At 44.4% G+C, this 16,366-nt stretch overlaps 1 protein-coding gene across 2 annotated transcripts in view; it reads left to right on the top strand.

The window, feature by feature from the left end:
- Nucleotides 1-16,366, top strand: part of sfxn3 (sideroflexin 3) — a 74,326-nt gene that overhangs the window by 23,998 nt on the left and 33,962 nt on the right. For both annotated transcript variants that reach the window (XM_073026876.1, XM_073026874.1), the window contains exons 4-5: nucleotides 3,240-3,338; nucleotides 11,858-11,933. In XM_073026876.1, coding sequence (XP_072882977.1) covers nucleotides 3,240-3,338; nucleotides 11,858-11,933 — 175 coding nt within the window. The remainder of the gene's footprint in view (nucleotides 1-3,239; nucleotides 3,339-11,857; nucleotides 11,934-16,366) is intronic.

Below are 16,366 nucleotides of genomic sequence, written 5' to 3'. Positions count from 1 at the left end.
AGGCCAAGATGTTGAAGCAGTGAATCTACCCAATATAACCATAGAACAATTACAGCATGGAAACAGGCCATCTCGGCCCTTCTAGTCCGTGCCGAATGCTTACTCTCACCTAGTCCCACTGACCTGCACTCAGCCCATAACCCTCTATTCCTTTCCTGTCCATATACCTATCCAATTTTTTTTTTTAATGACAAAATTGAATCTGCCTCTACCACTTCTACTGGAAGCTCGTTCCACACAGCTTCTGAGTAAAGAAATTCCCCCTCGTGTTACCCCTAAACTTTTGCCACTTAATTCTCAACTCATGTCCTCTTGTTTGAATCTCCCCTACTCTCAATGGAAAAAGCCTATCCATGTCAACTCTATCTATCCCCCTCATAATTTTAGATATCTCTATCAAGTCCCCCCCTCAACCTTCTACGCTCCAAAGAATAAAGACCTAACTTGTTCAATCTTTCTCTGTAACTTGGGTGTTGAAACCCAAGTAACATTCTAGTAAATCTCCTCTGTACTCTTTCTATTTTGTTGACATCTTTCCAATAATTCAGTGACCAGAACTGTACACAATACTCCAAATTTGGCCTCACCAATGCCTTGTACAATTTTAACATTACATCTCAACTCCTATACTCAATGCTCTGATTTATAAAGGCCAGCATACCAAAAGCTTTCTTCACCACCCTATTCACATGAGATTCCACCTTCAGGGAACTATGCACCATTATTCCCAGATCACTCAGTTCTTCTGCATTCCTCAATGCCCTACCATTTACCATGTATGTCCTATTTGGATTATTCCTACCAAAATGTAGCACCTCACACTTATCAGCATTAAATTCCATCTGCCATCTTTCAACCCACTCTGCTAACTGGCCCAAATCTCCCTGCAAGCTTTGAAAACCTACTTCATTATCCACAACGCCACCTATTTTACTATCATCTGCCTACTTACTAATCTAATTTACCACCCCATCATTCAGATCATTAATGTATATGACAAACAACATTGGACCCAGTACAGATCCCTGAGGCACACCACTAGTCACCGGCCTCCAACCTGACAAACAGTTATCCACCACTACTCTCTGGCATCTCCCATCCAGCCACTGTTGAATCCATTTTACTACTTCCATATTAATACCTAACAATTGAACCTTCCTAACTAACCTTCCGTGTGGAACCTTGTCAAAGGCCTTACTGAAGTCCATATAGACAACATCCACTGCTTTACCCTTGTTAATTTTCCTAGTAACCTCTTCAAAAAAAATTCAATAAGATTTGTCAAACATGACCTTCCACGCACAAATCCATGTTGACTGTTCCTAATCAGACCCTGTCTATCCAGGTAATTATATATACCATCTCTAAGAACACTTTACATTAATTTACGCACCACTGACGTCAAAGTTACAGGCCTATAATTGCTAGGTTTACTCTTAGAACCCTTTTTACACAATGGAACAACATGAGCAATACGCCAATCCTCCGGCACCATCCCCGTTTCTAATGACATTTGAAATATTTCTGTCAGAGCCCCTGCTATTTCTACACTAACCTCCCTCAAGGTCCTAGGGAATATCCTGTCAGGATCTGGAGACTTATCTAATTTTATATTCTTTAAAAGCTCCAGTACTTCCTCTTCTTTAATCATCATAGTTTCAATAACTACCCTACTCGTTTCCCTTACCTTACCCAATTCAAAATCCTTCTACTTAGTGAATACCGAAGAAAAGAAATTGTTCAAAATCTCCCTCCATCTCTTTTGGCTCTGCACATAGCTGTCCATTCTGATTCTCTAAGGGACCAATTTTATCCCTCACTATCCTTTTGCTATTAATATAACTGTAGAAACCCTTTAGATTTATTTTACTTACTTGCCAAAGCAACCTCGTATCTTCTTTTAGCTTTTCTAATTTCTTTAAGATTCTTCTTACATTCTTTATATTCCTCGAGCACCTCATTTACTCCATGCTGCCTGTATTTATTGTAGATCTCCCTCTTTTTCGGAACCAAGTTTCCAGTATCATTTGAAAACCATGGCTCTCTCAAACTTTTAACCTTTCCTTTCAACCTAACAGGAACATAAAGATTCTGTACCCTCAAACTTTTACCTTTAAATGACTGCCATTTCTCTATTACATCCTTCCCATAAAACAAATTGTCCCAATCCACTCCTTCTAAATCCTTTCGCATCTCCTCAAAGTTAGCCCTTCTCTAATCAAAAATCTCAACCCTGGGTCCAGTCGTATCCTTCTCCATAATTATATTGAAACTAATGGCATTGTGATCACTGGATCCGAAGTGCGCCCCAACACATACCTCCGTCACCTGAACTATTTCATTCCCTAACAGAAGATCTAACACTGCCCCTTCTCTAGTTGGTACTTCTGTGTATTGAGGTGACTGAGGTTCCATATCCCTTTATTTAGGTAGACAACTCTGAATGTGGAAATTTCTCCTAATCTCCAATCTAAACAGTCCATCCTGAATATGAAGCTGTGCCACCTGGTCCTGGGTTTCTCCACGAGGGAAGCACCTTCTCAGCATCCAGTCTGTCAAGCCCTTAAGAATTATGGATGCTTTTATGAATTACTTGAATTTCTTTGACCAGCAATACTTAACAAATACTCTGATTTTGACATCTACATCAAATTGGACGGTCTCACAGTTTTTGGGTATTTTGTAGTACCCTGCTGTGATCTCAAACAAGATAGTTTTCAGTACATTTCAGATCACCATCCAGGCCGTGCCCTCTTCTTGCTACTACCACTGGACAGGAGTCAGAAGCCTGTATCCCACACCGCCTGGTTCAGTACAGTACAACCATCAGACTCCTGAACTGGTGTGCATAACTTCACTCACCATAACTCTGACTGATTCCATAACCAACAAGCTTACTCTCAGTCTTTCTACAACTCGTGTGTTAGTTTGACTTATACAGTTTGGCTTCTTGTTCACATAGGTTATTTGTCAGTCTTTGTGATTGCATATTTTTCACAAAATTCTGTTGTATTTCTTGTTTTCTGCAAACGCCTGCAAGGAAATGAATCTTAAGGTTGCATATGGCAACATATATGTACTTTGATATTAAATCTACTTTGAACTTTATTAAGGTAATAGAAGTGAAAACTTATTGCAGCAATCTAAATGTAGTTCATGGAGCTGACATTCTGAATGTACTTACAAATGATGACAAACTGTTGTGCTCAGGGTGTAATTCTTGTAATCATTGTTTCTAGGACAACACCGGCAGTAGTCTTTTGGCAATGGGCCAACCAGTCCTTCAATGCAATCGTTAACTACACCAACAGGAGTGGAGACGCACCACTGACAGTGGGGTAGGCAACTCTGGAATAATTCCAGTGAAAGGACTTAAAATATTTTTCTTCTTTCTTTTTTTCCCTTTCTTTTTTTTAGATAAGGGTTAAGGGGGGGAGGGTTAAGGGGAGGGGGGAGGGTCAACATTATTTTTCTTACTATTTTATTATCACATTTATTCCTTGTAATTTCTAAAATTTAATAAATAAAAAAATAAAAAATATTTTCATGAAATAATATAATCTCTGTGCCAATGCGCAGGTTTGTATAAATGTCCTTTGCATAATAACTTAATGGGATATTTAATACATTGAAATTAACTAACGGGCTGAAGAAGTTAAAGCTGCACATGTGAATCAATTTTATCTTGAAAGGAAAAACTCTTAATTCATTTGTGATTTTTTTTCCATCTGCATTCTTGCTATTCTCTTTCAGTAATAAATCGCAGCCTTTCTTTGTTTTGTAAATACGTGTGGGTTGCTGTAATAGGGAACAAAACTATGTGGTTCTTTATATTCAATGATATTGCAAAGAGAATGCCAAATACATGCCAGAAATGTCACTGGTGATCATGTGCTGCTTGGGGTCAGTTACAATCCACACCTCAAAAGGCATTCAGTCCTACGTAAAACACCAGGAATTAAGAGTCAGTGGAAATGACTTCTAAAATAATGCATAATCAGTTTGAACATAGAACACTGCAGCCCAGTTCAGGCTGTTCAGCCCACAATGTTGTGGCAACTTGCATAAACCCATTCCATGCTCAATCTACACAGAACATAACCCTCCATGTTTTCTTTCATCCATGTGTTTGTTTAGTAGTCTCTTAAGCGTCCCCAAAGTATCTGCCTGTACCACCACCCTCTGGCAGTGCACTCAAGACACTTGCCACGCTCTGCGTAAATAACAATTCTACCTCTGATGTCTCCCGTAAAGTTTCCTCCATTCACTTTAAAAGGATGTCATCTGGTGTTAGTCATTGTTGCGCTGGGGGGAAAAGGCACTGGCTGTTCTCTATCTGATTTGAACATCGATTTCTGAAACTTCTGATAATTGCCTCTTTCCCACCCCAACCCTTCTCCTTCACTGTTCCCATTTCCCTCTCTCACCTTATCTCCTTACCTACCCAGCACCTCGCTCTGGTGCTCCTCCCCCTTCCCTTTCTTCCATGGCCTTCTGTCCTCTCCTAACAGATTCCCCCTTCTCCAGCCCTTTATTTATTTTACCAATCAACTTCCTAGCTCCTTACTTCACCCTTTTTCCACTCTTGGTTTCACCTATCACCTATGAAGGTTCCCAGTCATCCAGGTCATTGTAGATCAAGGCGGTGTAGGACTTGTGGTGTTGTCCAGAAGCCACTCATCTGAGAGGCTTCTTCGGTTCAGATCCATGCTGGGTAGTTTTCCAGCTTATAAACTCCGAGTTGTTTAAAGGTATAGCAATCATGTGAGGGTCATTAAGAGCCGTAGAGGTAATGAGGTAATTGGTCTTATCTTTGTATGAATGGAAGTGTGAACTGTTGTGGGGACACGGGTAGAGATGTTCGGACTGCATTGTAAGTAGCTGATAGGTGGCATCGTACCAGCAGGAACATCAGCCCAGTTGACAAATGTAAGGGGCAAAGCAGACGGAGAAACATAGTTATCCCATATGTAGCTGGAGTTTCAGAGAAATACAGAAGGATTTTCAACAAACACCAAATCCCTGCATTTTTCAAACCTACAGACGCACTCAGCCAGAAACTTGTCCACCCCATGGATCCTACACCCAGACATAAACAGAGCAATATTGTATATGCTGAGCAATGCAATGAGAGCAACACAGTATATCGGTGAGACAAAACAACCACTTCATAAACGGATGGCCCAACATGGGAGGGCTAACGCCTCAGGCCAAGACTCAGCTGTGTATCTTATGTGGAAGCGCCCCGAGGACTTGATGTGACGGCTGTAGGTTACCCAAGCTACACAGCTATAAAGGAAGGTGGTGACACAGACCGCCTGGTATACAGCGACCTTTGTGGAGGGACGAAGGCTCCTGTTCTGAAAGACTATGCAGAAGTCTCCCAAAGGCAGCTGATGCCTGTTTAATGCGACTACACCTGGAGGACAAAGGACACTCCTTTGATAACAATGAGCACATTTTGGACAGGGAGGACAGGTGGTTTGAAGGAGGGGTTACAGAAGCTATCTTTTTCAAACTGGAAAACCCATCCCTGAACAGAGGGGATGGGGTATGACACCACCTATCAGCTACTTACAATGCAGTCCTTGCATCTCTACCCCAGCATCTCCACAACAGTTCACACCTCCATTCATGCAAAGATGAGATTAATGACCCTCTCTTTACCTCTATGACTGTTAACGACCCTCACATGATTGCTAAACCTTTAAACAACTCAGAGTTTACAAACTGGAAAACTACCCAGCATGGATCAGAACTGAGGAAGTCTCTCAGATGAGTTGTGAAATGTCTTCTAGACAACACAGCAAGCCTTGATTTACTGCCACTTGATACTATCACCTACAACCTTGTACTTCTTTCTCTCCTCCCCCCCCCCCACCTACTAACTCTGACCTCTAATCTCTCTCTTTCAGTCCCGATGAAGGGTCTCAGCCCGAAATGCTGACTGTTCACTCTTTTCCACAGATGCTGCCTGGCCTGCTGAGTTCCTCCAGCATTTTGTGTGTGTCGCTCTCTGTGTGCCTCTTATCGTCTTGTACTCCTCTGTCAAGTCAGCTCTCACTCCAAAGAGAAAAGCTTTAGCCTGCTCCATCTCCCCTCCTAAGACATGTTCTCCAATCCAGCAGCACCCTGGTAAATCTTCACTGGACCCTCTCTAAAGCTTCCACATCCTTCCTATAATGCAATCCGAGCGTAACGTAATGCTCCAGGTGTGCTCTAACCAGAGTTTTACAGAGCTACAGCATTTGATTTCAGAAGTTGTCTGAGTGGCTGACTTATCATATGGCACCATTCAGACTTTCACAGAAGGAAAGGTTAAGTTTTTTGTGTCTCATAGTGAGTATTGTTTGCTACTAATTGATCTCACTAATTGATGCTAGTAGTTCTAAATGTGGAAAAGTTATACTTACTGAACAACACTGCAATACCTGTCAGTGTGCTCCATCCCTGGCCTAGACTCTGTTTAATGGTGAAGCTCTGCGTGTTTGCACAGGGGAATCTCCTCTGTGATCTTGTGCTGGGTTGGTGTTACACGAGTGTGGCGGTGGACGAACATGGGTGCGGAGGCAGAGTCAGGAGGCATTATTGACGTAGCAAGTGTGGAATCGGTATCTAGGAGTGATGCTAGACTTAGAACTGGCAGTCCTAAGAACCATGAAATGAGGTTACTCACACCGGAGTCGACCAACGAACTGGCAGCTCCTTGTTGTGATCACAGGATCTTTATCCTGCACTTTCTGATGGAAAGCAGATGTGCAGTTAGTGGAACCTGGGAATGATTGGAAACTAAACGAGGGGATTGAGGCCCAATTCCTGAGGTAAATAGCAAGATGGGGGATTGCCAGAAGGGACCATGACAGAACCCCTCCCACAACGGGAACCTCCAGGTGATCCTCCAGGCCTGTCTGGATGGTCCCGATAAAAGTCCTGGATGAGGAAAGGGTCTAGGGTGAAGGAGTGGGAGACTCAGGAACTCTCTTCTGGACCATACCCTTCCCAATCTACCAGGTATTGGAAACCCCTGCCCCTTCGATGCACATCCTGTAGTCTTCGGACGGTGTATGCCGGATGGTTGTCGATGATACGGGCAGCTGGGGGAGTCTCAGCCGGGGGACATGAGGAGTTGACGGAAACTGGCTTTACCTGGGAAACTTGAAAAGTCGGGTGGATACGCATAGATCTTGGCAGTTTTAGGCGGACCGCTGCGGGATTAATAACACTTTCAACCTTGAATGGTCCCAGGAAGCGAGGGGTGAGTTTCCTATGCTCGTTCTTGAGCGGGAGGTCCTTGGATGATGAAAGCTAAACCATCTGCCCCGGTTGGTACTCAGACGCTGGAGTCCAATGTCGGTTGGCTGTCTTCTGCTGATCTGAGCAGGGCCGTGCGTGTCTTCTCCCAAACCTTAAGGCACCGATCAATATGGTCCTGAACCGATGGTACTGCAATCTCCTCTTCTTGCGCGGGGAACAGCGGGGGTTGGTACCCCAGGGAACACTCAAGTGGAGACCTCCCAATGGCAGAGCTCACCAGAGGGTTGTTGGGCATACTCAACCCACGGGAGGTGGTCGCTCCAGGTCGACGGGTTGTCTGCCGTTACACAATGTAGCGTCGCCTCCAGGTCTTGGGTGACCCGTTCTGTCTGCCGGTTCACCTGGGGGTGGAAGCCGGATGACAGGCTGACCGATGCACCTAAGGTTTGACAGAAGGCCTTCCATACCTGTGAGACGAACTGGGGATCTCGATCGGAGACGATGTCTGTGGGGTTTCCGTGGAGGCGGAAGATGTGGCGGATGAGAAGATCTGCGGTTTCTTGAGAGGAAGGGAGTTTAGGGAGGGCGACGAAGTGCACCGCTTTGGAGAACCGGTCTACCACGGTGAGTACGGTGGTGTTCCCATGTGAAGGGGGTAGACCGGTGTTGAAGTCCGGGGTGATATACGACCAGGGACAAGTAGAGGACGAAGTAAACCCGCAGGTGGTCGATGAGAGGCTTTTCCCTGGGCACAGATGGAACAGGCCGAGACATAGGAACGGGTATTCGCCTCCATGGACGGCCACCAAAAGTGTCTTTTCAGGAGCGCTTGGGACCGATCACTCCCAGGGTGGCAGGCGAACCGAGACATGTACCCCCATTGGAGAACCTGAGGCCTGATGGAAACGGGCACATACAGGAGATCGCTGGGTTCATTGCCAGGTTTGGGTCATCCCATTGGGCTTCTTTTATTTTGGACTCGATCTCCCAAGTGAGGGGCGGGATGGTGGGAGGACAGGCCCTGGGCTGGAAGTGTCCTCCTTGGAGTCGTATTGGCGGGAGTGCGTCCAGCTTCCTGTTCTTGGACCCTGGACGATATGTGAGGGAAAACTTGAACCGTACAGAAAATAACACCCAACGGGCCTGGCGGGAGTTCAAATGTTTGGCTGTCTGAATATACCCCAGGTTTGTATGATCAGTCCATACCACAAACGGTTGTTCTGCCCCCTCCAGCCAGTGCCTCCATTCTTCCATTGCTAGTTTGACCGCCAGGAGTTCCCGATTCTCCACATCGTAATTCCGCTCGGCGGGGGACAGTCAGCGAGAATAGAAGGCACAGGGGTGAAGCTTTTCGTCCGAATTTGATCGTTGAGACAGGATTGCTCCTATCCTGGAGTCAGAGGCGTCCACCTTAACAATGATTTGACGGGCTGGGTCCGGATGGACCAGGATGGGAGCGGTGGTGAAACGCCTCTTCAGGTTCGTGAATGCCAAGTCAGCTTCAACCAACAGAAGGGGGTAGTTGGCGAGGTAAGGGGAGGGGCACCACTCGACTGTAGTCTCTGATAAATCAGCGGTAGAAATTTGCAAACCCCAGGAATCGTTGAAGTTGTTTACGGGTCGTGGGCCTAGGCCATTCTTCCACTGCCCGGATCTTCTCAGGGTCTGCTTTCACCTGCCTGCTCTCAATGATATAACCCAGGAAGCTGACCAAAGGAACATGGAACTCGTGTTCACAAATAACTGGTTTTCCCACAGTCTCTGGCGGACGACAGACATGGTGAACGTGTTCTTGGGGGGTGCTAGAAAATATCAGGATATCATCGAGGTAAACAAATACGAACCGATTAATAAAGTCCCTCAGTACGTCATTAATGAGGTCTTGAAAAATGGCGGGAGCATTGATGAGGCCAAATAGCATGGCCAAATATTCGAAGTGCCCCAGAGGGGTATTAAAGGTCATCTTCCACTCGTCCCCCTCCCTCACCCTGACTAGATGGTAGGCGTTACGAAGGTCCAGCTTTGAGAAAATAGTGGCTCCGTGCAGTGGTTCAAAAATCGAACTAATGAGGGGTAAAGGGTACTTATTCTTTACTGTTATACTATTTAGGCCTCATTAATCAATACAAGGATGAAATGACCCGTCCTTCTTTTCTACAAAGAAGAAACCGGCGCCTACCAGGGAAGATGAAGGTCTGATAATGCCCGCCGTGAGAGACTCACTGATGTACTTCTCCATGGCCTCTCTCTCCGGTCGGGATAGGTTAAAAAGGTGACTGGTAGTAGTGAGGCCCCGGGGAGAAGGTCGATGGCACAATCATGTGCGGTGCCGAGGCAGGGAAAGGGCCCGTTGTTTACTGAATACCGGTCCCAGGTCATGGTACTCTGTGGGGACTCGGGACAATTCGAGGGGTTCTGGGACAGGCAAGGTCACAGTAGCTTCCCTGGGAGATGGGGCTGTTCGCAGACAGTTGGCATGGCAAGACTGGCTCCATTTGGCTATCCTCCCGGTAGACCAGTCAATGTGGGGATTGCGTTGGGTCAGCCATGGGTACCCTAGAACTACTGGGGCTTGAGGTGAACAAATGAGACTGAATCGTCAGGGGTGGCCACCTGAGCCAGCAGTTTTCTGCCCAGGGCCCGAGCCTCCAGGGGGGTAGTTAGTGGTTCGCGAGGTATTCCTGCCTGGGAAGCTATGTCTTCATCCAGCAGATTGCTCTCGGTACCGGAATCCACCAAAGTGGATAGGGACAGAGGCTGTCATTGGTAATTCACGGTAGCCGGGATCTGCATCCCAGTCTGGGGGGCTGAAGGGAGTTTTGTTCGGCTCACCAGGGCCACCTTTTTCACTGATGAGCCCTCCCTTTTGGCCACTGAGGGCAGGTATCCCGGAAGTGTCCTGGCTGGCTACAATAAAAACAATCCCCAGCTCTCCACCTCCGATGTCTTTTGGCCGGGGAGAGCCGGTTCCGTCCCAGCTGCATCGGTTTCTTCCCCAGGGTGGTGGGGACGGTCAGAGTAGGAGCCACACTTGAAGTGGCTGGAGAAGGGAGGCTGGCTGGGACTGATAAGGTGGACTGTGGGCTTCCCCAAGGAGCGGGGCGACTAGTTCTTTCTCTCAGCTGCTCTTGAAGTCGATTATCTAATCTAGTGGCTAGCGAGATCAGACAGTCCGTGTCGTCCCTCGCTGCCAGTTTGTCCTTTATCTTGTCTGAGAGGCCCTGTTGAAACACCTCCTGCAGGGCCTCGTCATTCCACCCTGAGTCTGTGACTAAGGTCCAGAACTCGATGGAATACCTTGCTACGCTTCGCAAACACTGGCAAAGAGTTAGCAAGAGTTTAGCGGTGTCCTTATTGTGAACGGGTTGTTCGAAGGCCTTCCTCATTTCAGCAACAATGGAGGGGTAGGAGGAACAAACCTCTGGTCTGTTATCCCATACTGCGGTTGCCCAAGCCAAGGCATCCCCTCGTAACAGCCCCATGATGTACGCAATCTTGGATTTATCCGGTGTAGGTACGTGACTATAGCTCAAAGACCAGAGAGCATTGTAACAGGAAGGCCCATAGGTCTCCAGTGTAGGGTTCGGGCTCGGGGACGTATGGCTCTCGAGGGGACTGTGTTGCTGATCCCAGCGATGCCATCCGGAGCGGTGCGGTTTGGATAGTCGGGATTCTTGGAGGGGACAGAGAAAGGGAAGCGGAAACTCGGTCCACCTGCTCACTGACCTTCCGTACATTCATGGACAGCATCGGAAGGATTTCTGTGACCTCCCTAAGTAGTTGGTTGTGGGCACCCAGTAGGTAGCCCTGACTGGCGAGGGCCTGTTGTACGGGATCCGTGTCCGCTGGGTTCATTATGGCCAGTTCATGACAGTCGGACCTTGTGCAAGGTCTGTGACCCCCCCATTGATCTCAATAGTCTTCGTGGCAGAGCGGACTGAAGCAGAAGATAAATTTCTTCTGCTGTTAGTCATTTATTGATATGTACTGAATTATTCAAAAAATAAATAATTTAAAGATTATTGCACTATCAGTAGTTTTTAAATGTCTCTGAATGCTAGTAACATAAAAAAAAACACTTTAAAGTTCCCAGTTTTCCTGGTCAGCGGTTTGCTGGCTCTGTAGGTTTGGGCTCCTTCAGTGTGGAGTTGGATGCACTGTTGCTTTTTAAGCCATGCAACTTCAGGCCAGAAAAGAGGATGTACTGCATTTGGAAAGAAGCACGTGGTTACCGTGGGCTTGAGTCAATATGTGCTCCATTGGTTCATTACGTGGTTCTGTCTATAGGTTAAATATAGAGTTAAATACAATGCTCTTGTCTCCAAAGTACAATTCGGTGCATTACACTCATTCTGAAAGGGCCAGCTACTGTGTTCTCTTTCTGGACTGGATTAGACCTTACAAATTCGTTTTACGTTGGTTCCTTTTATATAAAGAAACAAGAAAAAAACCCAACAACTGTCTTATTTTGATGTAAATTAAAAGCCAGATTCTAAGATTTGGAAGCATAATTTGAGATAAATCTTGGCTAGGGAGCTTATTGCTTTAAAGAAAAACTATGCTTGTGTTAACACTAAATGTCTTTTTTTAAAATCTGATATAGCCAACTGGGCACAGCATACGTCAGTGCAACTACAGGGGCAGTGATCACAGCTCTTGGGCTGAAGTCTCTTACAAAGGTAACATTATGTCTTTTGTCATGGGCATGCATAGAAAGGTTAGAAAGAAAAAAGAAAGATTACCTTTATTTGTCACAGGTAGATCAGAACATACAGTGACATGTATTGTTTGCATCAACGACCAACACAGTCTGTAAGTGTTGCCACGCTTCCAGTGCCAACATAACATGCCCACAACTTACTAACCCTTACCCATATGTTTTAGAAATGTGGAAGGAAACCAGAGCACCTCACATGCTCATGGATAGAACATGCAAGGGCTGGAATTGAACTCAGATCTTACAGTTGGCACTGTCAGGGATTGCAATTACTGCTATGCTCCCACGCCGCCCATTTACACCCAGGGTGTAAATGCCATGAAAATAAGCATTGTGCAGCAGCAGCGCAGTACATTACAAATGTAAGTTCACACAAACTGAAATTTACATAAATTATTCAGAACTTGCGCCACAGAAGTTAATAAAATAGACATAACATCAGTACAAGTTGAGAGCGGGAGAGAAAAAAGAGGAAATAATAGTGTTGGGGTTTTTCAAGTCAGTTCAAGAACTGGATAACAGTGAGGGAGAAACTGTTGTAGAATCTTGAGGTGTGTGTCTTCGGGCTCCTGTGCCTTCTGCCTGACGGCAGCATTGAGAAATGGGCGTGGCCCGGATAACGGGGGTCCTTAATGATGGATGTCACCTGACTGAGATATCACTTCTGCTTGATGCTCTTGAGGGTGGGAAGAGATGTCATTTTGATGGAATTGGCTGCAGCCCCCTGACCATTGAAGTTCCCATACCAGGCTGTGTTTTTCCACTGTGGAAATTCATTAGAGTTTAAGAGTAGTAAATGTTATTTGCTTACCTTAGTATTAACAGATTCAACCAAAAAACAAATTATTTTCATCTTTGCAGAAAGTTTGCAAAACAACCACACGGTCAAAATTATTACTTTTACGTTTATTACTTATTGTTGGCATTCTTGATCTTTGAGTTAAAAGGCTGAAATCTGCTAATGGCGTCACAACTGGGTTTACTGAGGATGGTTAATGGTGACGAACATTGTACAAATCCTGAAAGTTAATACTGCTCATATGAAATTTGAAAGCAATAAGACAATAATTATGATAGATGTTAATTTGCTGCAAATTTATTTGGTAGCGATGAGAATTTAATATTTTGAGGTTCATAAATCAATTTAATAGGATCTCTTGGTGATCAAGAGGATTTCATTTTCGATTTACATGTATGATTGTTTCAGACAACGACTTGTGTAAAAGTAACAAATGATTCTTTTCGAAAATCTAATCAACTGCATGAGCTGGAAAACTAAAAATGAAGCTTTCAGGTACAATATCTTTCATCAGGGCTGATCTCATTTCGGCGAAATGTCTTCAGTCTGAAATGTTAACTTGTGTTTCTCCTCCCACAGATGTGACCTGACCCACTCAGTACTTCCAGCATTTTGTGAATATTTATTTTAGATGTTCTTGGTTGTTGTCTTAGACCATAAGATATAGGAGAACAAATAGGCCATTTCATCATGGCTGATCCATTCTTCCTTTCAGCCCAATCTCCTGCCTTCTCCCCGTATCCCTTCACGTTCTGACCGATCAAGAATCTATCAAGCTCTGCCTTAAATATATGTGAAGACTTGGCCTCCACAGCTGCCTGTGGCAAAAAACTCCACAGATTCATTACTCTCTGGCTAAAGACATTCCTCCTCATTTCCATTCTAAAAGGACACCCTTCTTTTCTGAGAAAATATCCTGCCCCATCCACTCTATCAAGGCCTTTCACCATTCCATAGGTTTCAATTAGGCCACATGCATTTTTCTGAATTCTAGTGAATACAGGCCCAGAGCCTTCAAACGCTCTTCATGTGACAAGCCGTTCAATCCTGGAATCATTCTTGTGAAGCTCTTTTGAACCCTTTCCAGTGTCAGTGTGTTCTTTCCAAGATGAGTGGCCCAAAACCGCTCACAATACTCCAAGTGAGGCCTCACCAGTGCTTTATAAAGCCTCAACATTACATCCTTGCTTTTATATTCCAGTCCTCTTGAAATGAACATTAACATTGCATTTGCCCAACGCGCCTTAGACTCAGCCTGCAAATTGACTTTCAGGGAATCCTGTACACGGACTCTCAAGTCCCTTTGTGCCTCAGATTTTTGGATTTTCTCTCCATTTAGAAAGTAGTCAACCCTTTTATTTATTTTACCAAAGTGCATGACCATACACTTTCTGACATTGTATTCCATCTGCCACTCCTTTGCCCAGTCTCCTAATTGATCTAAGTCCTTCCATAGCCTCTACTTCCTCAAAACTACCTATCCCTCCACCTATCTTTGTATCACCTGCAAACTTTGCAACAAAGCCATCAATTCCATCATCCAAATCATTGACATACAACGTAAAAATAATCGATCCCAAGACAGACCCCTGTGGAACATAATTAATCACTAGCAGCTAACCAGAAAAGGCTCCCTTTATTCCCACTCTTTGTCTCCTGCCAATCAGTCACTGTTTTATTCATGCAAGTATCTTTCCTGTAATACCATGGGCTCTTATTTTGTTAAGCATCCACGTTGTCAAAGGTCTTCTGAAAATCCAAGTACTCAACATCAACCTATTCGCCTTTGCCTCTCCTGCTTGTTTTCTTCAAAGAATTCAAACAGATTTGTCTGACAAGATTTTCTTTTGAGGAAACTATGCATGTGCCCCCAAGTACCCTGAAACTACATACTTTACAATCGATTTCAACATCTTCCCAACCAGTGAGTTCAGACTAACTTGCCTATAATTTCCTCTCTTCCTTCTTGAAAAGTGGAGTGACATTTGCAATTTTCCAGTCTTCAGGAACTATTCCAGAATGCCAGTGATTCTTGAAATATCATTACTAATGCCTCAAATCTCTTCAGCCACCTCTTTCAGAAACCTGAGGTGCACACCATCTGATCCAGGTGACTTATCTACCTTCAGACCTTTTAGTTTTCCAAGAACATTCTTCCTAGTAATGGCAACTTCACACCTTTCTGACCCCTAACATTCTAGAACTTCCACCATATGGCTCGTGTCTTTCCACAGAGAAGACTGATGAAAAAAACTTATTCAGTTCATCCACCTTTTCCTTGCCTCTTCCCCCCCCCCCCCCCCCCCATTACTACCTCTCTGGTATAATTTTCCAGCAGTCTAATATCCATTCTTGCCTCTCCTTAACACTTTATGTATCCGAAAAAAAACTTTTGATATCCTCTTTAATATTATTGGCTAGTTTATTTTCATATGCCATCTTTTCCTTAATGACATTTTTAGTTGCCTTCTGTTGGTTTTTAAAAGCTTCCCAATCCTCTAACTTCCCACTAATTTTTGCTCTATTATATGCCCTCTCTTTAGCTTTTATGTTGGTTTTGACTTCTCTTGTCAGCCACAGTTGTGTTATTTTGCCTTTAGAATACTACTTCCTCTTTGGGATGTATATATCCTGTGCTTTCCAAATTGCAGCCATTGTTGCTCTGCTATCATCCTTGCCGGTGTTCTTTTCCAGTCAATTTTTTTCCCAACTCCTTTCATGTCTCTGTAAAGCACTTTACTCCACTAATACTGATACATCTGACTTTAGCTTCTCCTTCTCAAATAGGAGGGAGAATTTGATCTTATTATGATCACTTGCACCAAAGGATTTATTTTAAATCTTAAACTCTCTAATCAATTCCAGTTCATTGCAGAGTACCCAATCCAGAATAGCTGATCCTTCAGTGGGCTCAATCACAAGCTGCTCTAAAAAGCCATTCTCAAAATTCCTCCTCTTGGAATCCAGTACCAACCTGATTTTCCCAGTCTAACTGCATATTGAAATCCTCCATGACTAATGTAATGCATGCCCTTTTGGTATGCATTTTCTACCTCTCATTGTAATTTGTAGGCCACATCCTTACTAGTGTTTGGGGTCTATACGTAACTCCCATCAGGGTCTTTTTACCCCTGCAATTCCTTAGCTTTATCCACAATGGTTCAACACTTATCGACCCTATGTCACCTCTTCCTAATGATTTGATTTCATTTTTTACCCATAGAGCCATGTCATGTCCCCTGTCCTTTCGATGCAATGTGTATCCTTGGATGTTAAGCTTCCATGACTCAGATGCCAAAACATCACACATGCCAATCTGTAAATGTATTGTGCAATTCCATTTCATTGTGAGTGCATAACAGCAGATAATAAAACAGTGCAGCCCTCAGCCACTGGGTTTGAGCTGATCTTGCTGCCCATCCAAATCTTTCTGCATGCATGTGGTTCCTATCCCTCTATCCCTGTCTGTTCATGTGCCTTCTATTGAGATAGCAGGAGTTGGAAACTTACAACATTCTGCACTGAGAAATTTATCCTCGTCTGTAATTTAGATGACTCAGTGCTCTTCCTGAGGCTATGACCCTATTTTTTAGATT

This window comes from Hemitrygon akajei, chromosome 23, assembly GCF_048418815.1.
Source record: "Hemitrygon akajei chromosome 23, sHemAka1.3, whole genome shotgun sequence".
Lineage (NCBI taxonomy): Eukaryota > Metazoa > Chordata > Chondrichthyes > Myliobatiformes > Dasyatidae > Hemitrygon > Hemitrygon akajei.
The sequence above is the reverse complement of the archived record's forward strand: the minus strand, read 5'-3'. Positions and strand labels throughout refer to the sequence as shown.